The sequence below is a fragment of the Carettochelys insculpta genome, chromosome 14 (genome assembly GCF_033958435.1).
Source record: "Carettochelys insculpta isolate YL-2023 chromosome 14, ASM3395843v1, whole genome shotgun sequence".
NCBI lineage: Eukaryota > Metazoa > Chordata > Testudines > Carettochelyidae > Carettochelys > Carettochelys insculpta.
The window spans coordinates 15,097,501-15,104,533 of NC_134150.1; the positions used below are offsets into that span (position 1 = coordinate 15,097,501).

At 39.1% G+C, this 7,033-nt stretch overlaps 1 protein-coding gene across 1 annotated transcript in view; it reads left to right on the top strand.

The window, feature by feature from the left end:
* The window catches only part of SALL1 (spalt like transcription factor 1), a 17,373-nt gene extending 10,934 nt beyond the window's left edge, over positions 1-6,439 (top strand). The window contains exons 3-4 of the mRNA XM_075008611.1: positions 1-2,795; positions 3,818-6,439. The exon at positions 1-2,795 is cut by the window's left edge and continues 606 nt beyond it. Of these exons, the coding sequence (XP_074864712.1) occupies positions 1-2,795; positions 3,818-4,258 (3,236 nt within the window). The 3' untranslated portion in view covers positions 4,259-6,439. The remainder of the gene's footprint in view (positions 2,796-3,817) is intronic.
* Positions 6,440-7,033: the final 594 nt, after the last annotated feature.

Below are 7,033 nucleotides of genomic sequence, written 5' to 3' on the forward strand. Positions count from 1 at the left end.
TCCACCAGTTACAACTGATTGAACAAATTCGTCACCAAATATTGTTGTTGGCTTCCCAAAAAACAGACATGTCAACATCTTCTAGCCCTTCTCAAGGTACTTTACGAACATCTGCCAACCCCTTGTCCACATTAAGTTCCCATTTATCCCAGCAGCTGGCTGCGGCAGCTGGATTAGCACAAAGTCTTGCTAGTCAATCTGCCAGCATCAGTGGTTTGAAACAACTACCCCCTATACAGCTACCTCAGAGTAACCCTGGCACCGCTATTCCATCCAGTAGTGGCTCGTCTCCAAATATTAACCTATTGGCGGCAGCAGTTACAACACCGTCCTCAGAAAAAGTGGCTTCAAATGTTGGTGGCTCACAGCTCAGCAACCCACCAGTATCAGCATCATCTTCACCAGCTTTTGCAATAAGCAGTTTGTTAAGTCCTGCATCGAATCCACTTCTACCTCAACCCACCCCTAGTAACTCGGTTTTCTCCAACCCCTTGTCCAATCTTGGAACATCTGCAGAGGATTTAAATTCCTTGACTGCCTTGGCACAGCAAAGGAAAAGCAAGCCAAATGTAACTGCTTTTGAAGCAAAAAGTACATCTGATGAGGCATTCTTTAAACATAAATGCAGGTTCTGTGCAAAAGTCTTTGGGAGTGACAGTGCCTTGCAGATTCACCTACGTTCTCACACTGGCGAGAGGCCATTCAAATGCAACATATGCGGAAACAGATTCTCCACAAAGGGAAACTTAAAGGTCCACTTTCAGCGTCATAAGGAAAAATATCCTCATATTCAAATGAACCCATACCCCGTGCCAGAACATTTGGACAATATTCCTACAAGCACAGGTATTCCTTATGGGATGTCTGTCCCACCAGAGAAACCTGTGACCAGCTGGCTGGACAGCAAGCCAGTTTTGTCTACTTTGACGACTTCCGTTGGCCTGCCACTCCCACCAACAATTCCAAGCTTGACACCGTTTATCAAAACTGAGGAGCCTCAACCTATTCCCATTAGCCACCCATCGGCTAGCCCCCCATGTTCTGTCAAAAGTGACTCGGGAGTAGCTGATCCTGCTGCAAAAAACTCAAATGGACATTCAGATGAGCCAGAGGTCAGTTCTTTGCCTACCGTAAATGGCAAAACAGAAGAAAAAACGTCAGACTCCTTCACAAATATTAACAGTTCTGTGAGCCCACCAGCAGCAGATGCCAGCTCTAACAGCATTGTCGCTTTTACAAATCCACTGATGCCTCTAATGTCGGAGCAATTTAAGGCAAAGTTTCCGTTCGGAGGACTACTTGATTCAACGTCGGCATCAGAAACCTCAAAACTGCAGCAACTGGTAGAAAACATTGACAAGAAGGCAACCGATCCTAACGAGTGTATTATTTGCCACCGAGTTCTCAGTTGCCAGAGCGCATTAAAAATGCATTATCGCACACATACTGGTGAAAGGCCATTTAAATGTAAAATTTGTGGTCGTGCTTTCACTACTAAGGGAAATTTGAAGACCCATTACAGTGTTCACCGTGCCATGCCCCCTCTGAGAGTACAACATTCGTGCCCGATCTGCCAGAAAAAGTTCACCAATGCTGTTGTGCTACAGCAGCATATCAGGATGCATATGGGAGGACAGATTCCCAACACACCTGTCACAGAAAACTATCCAGAGTCAATGGAATCTGACACAGGATCTTTTGATGAGAAGAATTTTGATGATCTAGACAACTTCTCTGACGAGAACATGGACGACTGTCCTGACAGCAGCGTGCCAGATACCCCTAAATCTGTTGATGCGTCTCAAGACAGCTTATCTTCTTCCCCTCTGCCACTAGAAATGTCAAGTATTGCTGCTTTAGAAAATCAAATGAAGATGATCAATGCAGGACTTGCTGAACAACTTCAAGCTAGCTTAAAATCAGTTGAAAATGGGTCAGTGGAGGGGGATGTTCTGACAAATGATTCATCATCTATTGGTGGAGATATGGAAAGCCAAAGTGCTGGGAGTCCTGCTATCTCGGAGTCTACCTCTTCTATGCAGGCCTTGTCCCCATCCAACAGCACTAATGATTACCACAAATCCCCAAGTATGGAAGAGAAACAGCTAAGAGCTTTACCCAGTGAGTTTGCCAATGGTTTGTCTCCAGCCCCTGTTAATGGTGGTGCTCTGGACTTGACATCTAGTAACCCAGATAAAATAATTAAAGAAGAATCTTTGAGTGTGCTCTTTCCTTTCAGAGATAGAGGTAAATTTAAAAACACAGCATGTGACATTTGTGGTAAAACGTTTGCTTGTCAGAGTGCCTTGGACATTCATTACAGAAGTCATACCAAAGAGAGACCGTTTATTTGCACAGTTTGCAATCGTGGCTTTTCCACAAAGGGTAATTTGAAGCAGCATATGTTGACACATCAAATGCGAGATCTGCCATCACAGCTTTTTGAGCCCAATTCCAATATTGGCCCTAATCAGAACTCTTCAATTATGCCTGCTAATTCATTGTCCTCTCTCATAAAGACTGAGGTTAATGGCTTTCTGCACGGCTCCCCTCAGGATAGCAAAGAAACACCCTCTGGTCTTGTTCCTCTGGGGCCTTTGCCATCTTCTGCCACATCACCAGTCCTGCTTCCAACCCTACCCCGAAGAACTCCCAAACAGCACTACTGCAACACATGTGGGAAAACATTTTCATCTTCTAGTGCTTTGCAGATTCATGAAAGGACACACACTGGCGAAAAGCCTTTTGCCTGCACTATATGTGGAAGAGCTTTCACAACAAAAGGCAATCTTAAGGTATTGTCTTTGCTGTTCTTATGCTGTAGTTTAAAAAAAAATTACGTATGCAGTGTTGTAAACAATGCTACTTTTAAATAGCTGGAGTACAGGAAAATAGTTTTATTTAGTTAGCTTTTGGCGTCAGTAGATTTCTCCTGCTTAATGCCTGGAGTTTTGAACAGGACTGAAGAGTATAATGCAGCAAGCTATTTCTGGTTTAATAAAAATCACTAAACTCATAATGTGGCCTATGAAACAGGATAGCCAAATGATTCTAAAAGGTGTTCAATTAAAGATGCGTAAGGAGCGTACTACATAAGTTACTTATTAAGCAATGCATCCTAAATACACTATTTTCATAACTAGAATGCACAAGAGACTTTTTTCTAGCATAATTCTTGAACTAATGGGCATTATTTTAATTGATTGTATAACATTTCCTACTGATGTGTTGAAAAGCAAATATACTTAAGTTCTAGAACACCAGTTGATCACTTTACTGTGTACATGTTTCTGTTGACAGAGTATTTCTCTAGAGATTTCTGCCAGTAACGTGAGATGAATAATTACTTTCAGGCCACTCTATCTGTACACAAGGCTCTCCGATGAGCAATCAGTAAAGGATACTTTCTTCCTGTCTGAAAAGAACATTTATAGCGTAAAGAGCGTCAAATATAATACTTACCTTTGCAATGAAAATGGACATAGCAATTTGAATCCTGAAAGTAGCTATCTACAACTGACTGAATAACATAAGGCTATTGTAAACTAAACACATGTAATGAGAGAGAGAGAGAAATAAGCAATGTATTGTTCAGCTGGAAAAAGCTGAGCATTCTGTTGGTAGCTAGGTCCAGATGAATCTTCTTTGTTACTGATCTGAACTGGAATATTACATCCTTTGCCTTTTAGTGGTGTTCTCTACATTGTAATAATAGACACATGGACTGCTTTCTTTGTTTTGCATTAAGGTATACTTGATCAGTCAATGAATTCCACTGCTAACCTCCTTCCCTCCTCCACCTACTCCCTTCTTGCAGGTTCACATGGGCACTCACATGTGGAACAGCACTCCTGCGAGACGAGGCAGACGACTTTCTGTGGATGGTCCCATGACGTTTCTAGGAGGCAATCCTGTAAAATTCCCAGAAATGTTTCAGAAAGATTTGGTTGCAAGGTCAGGAAATGGAGATCCTTCCAGCTTCTGGAATCAGTACGCAGCTGCACTCTCCAATGGCTTGGCTATGAAGACCAATGAGATCTCAGTCATTCAGAATGGTGGCATCCCTCCAGTTCCTGGAAGCCTGGGCAATGGTAGCAGCTCACCTATTAGTGGGTTGACGGGAAGCCTGGAGAAACTCCAGAATTCTGAACCTAATGCACCTCTAGCTGGTCTGGAGAAAATGGCAAGCAATGAAAACGGGACAAACTTCCGTTTCACACGTTTTGTGGAAGACAGCAAAGAAATTGTAACAAATTAGAACAAACTTTATCAATAGCATTCCTGGAATTAGTGCAACCTAGGGTTGCTTTTTACAAGTCTCCAAATGACAACATTATAAAGACGTTCTTTTGTACCATGTTCTACTTTTAGAGTTCTAAGAGAGCTTATTTATTAGTGATATAGCCTTGCTTTGCAAACAAATGCAAGCATTAACTTTGGTCTCCTGTATTTTGAACTAAATACTAATCGACTAGAGTGCTGTAAACTTGCTGTAACATTTATGGCAGTTGCAAGTCTGTTCTGCTAGGTGATCTTTTTCTGGCATTAACTTATTTTCTATATCCAGTTTAACATGAACTTTGGTATTGATGCAACACCTCAGTGCTGCATTAGATCTCTAATAAAAAGTGTGTATATAAAATAAATACTTTGATCTTGCTGGAAATTTTATCAGCAACACATTGTTTAATTTTCCAAACAGAATTAAGAAAAGGACTGAAAGCTGAAAACTTGGACAGTGTGGGTCCTCTACAAGCTCAGTTTTTGATTTTTATTATAAAATTAAAACTGCTTTAATTTTTGTAGATTTAACATTTTTTGGTTTGAACTGTTATTTGTATTGTGCTTTTTACTTGAGTCTTAAATGTTCATAAGTTTCTGTACAGTAATAAGCACGCAGATTATTAGAGAAGATACAAAAGTGTTGTTTTGGTAGTTGAAACTGAGACGTAACATTTTGCCTTGTAGGTATATTCATTATAGAAAATGTGCTGGACTTTCACAATGCTGCTAAGTATAGCATCTTGAACAACCTTCTATGGACAAATGTAGATGCTCTTGTATATACAATAAGAAATATCACTTTCATTAAAATGTACATATGTTCCCTGCAAGACCAAGCCCTACTACTTCACCAAGGGAACAAGGATAGTGTTTGTTTATTTTGTATTAGGTATTTTGGGGAGAGGGGTGGGGACACAACTTTGGACTGTTACATGCACTTTCTTGGAAAGTTGAAAGGAAAAGAGGTCCAGTTTCTTTAACATTTAATACTAACAGAGATACTGTAATTTTACTTGAGTAATCAAATACATTTTTGCAACAGATAAAATGTTGTCTCTGTGTTTTTAAAGTGTATTTGTATTTAGTAATGTCTCTGAATGTATTATTTAACTGCCCCTGGGTAACAGAGGATTATCCAGGTATGTGTATATGTGTGTGTATCTATATGTATATGTGGTATACATATGTATATTGCATATTGATTCATGGTTAGTATATATTTGTATATCCACCAAGAGTGGGAACCTTGTCTTATAACTTTTTCGTAATATCATTAATCCTAATCATCAAACTGTAGATATTTTGACATTCTTTGTCTCTTTATAAAAATGCTGCTAACGGTGGCCTTATTGAGACTAGGTAAGTTTCCTTTGAAGGAAATTTATATTGGATTTGAGGCTTCACTTGGGTCAAATGCTTTATATTTGATATTTACTTTATTTTGTGAATCTATATAACCCTGGCAGGTTTATGCGGCTTTGTCCAAGTTAAAATCTCCACTAAAAACCTGCATGTATTATGGGAAGTTTATAGGGGTAAAGGGAGGAATCAGTTTGGCCTGGCTCACTACAGGCTCAATCCATCATTCTTCTAAGTACCCACAATATCACTGACTTTAAAGGGAGTTTTGGAACGTGTGTTAGAGACCACAATTTTTGCCTGTGGGAGGCTTTTTGATTGTTTTACTTCAGATTAAGAGTTTAAAGATACTTTTGGCAGTTGGTACCTTATGCAGGTTTAAACCAAATGAGAATTTCTAGTTTTATGTATATTGTGTATTTTTGCACTCCTATGATTCAAATATTTTTATTTTTAAATGTCATTTTGACAAAAAAGCCTAATTCTTGTGGCCTAATTAGTTCTGTTACTTTGAGTTTGAAGGGAGAATGTTGAGACTTGTCTTAAAAATTATCTCCTGTGCAGTAACTATTTTTCATAGGGAATTTTCTTTTATTTTAATGACTTTGCATCCTAAACAAACTAAACACCAATGCCTTCAGAAAAATGTATGTCTTTTACTGTTAGTTTATATGTGACGTATCTGGTATATAAATATGCAGATTTGTTAACATGTAAATGTACACTCGAGGCAGTGTGTATCATAAATGTGAGAATTTTGAGTAATTTTAGCCTAAAAAGACAAATTAAACAGAGTAATGATTTAATTAACATGAATTACCTTTTTAGAATACCTTTACTTTTGTGTCAGCAATTGGCAGAAACAAGGTTTCAGCAGACTTTTAACTTTACATGTGTTTTGTTTTAGTTTTTGTCCCTCTTAGAACATAACTTGTTGAGGTCATTGGAATTTTGCCTTTCACTAAGGGCAGTATTAAGCCATGCAAAACTCAGTCCTTTTATTAAAAATGATAAATTAAGATCCTACTACCATGGAGAGGGAAACTCCCATGCATTGGTTAATGCCTTTTGACAGCCTGAAGAAGAAAAACAAGTGAACTAGCAGGTCAATATTCTGCTGAAAAGACTTTGCCTCTACACTTGCCATCTTGACTGGGGCAGAAATATTATGCACTGCTTCCAGCCACTGCAGATGAACCCTTGGCATGGGTGTGGTAAGCTTTTTTTTTCATTAATCACAAGCCTGATCAGGGTTGGCACTCGCCTATGATGTGGGTATTGTCTATGACTGATGTCCCTTCAGCATTTGGTCTAGACAATTAAGACTCCTATGAAGTTGTTGGGACAGGCTCTACTATTTTCAGATTGAATACTTCTCTAGTAATCATCA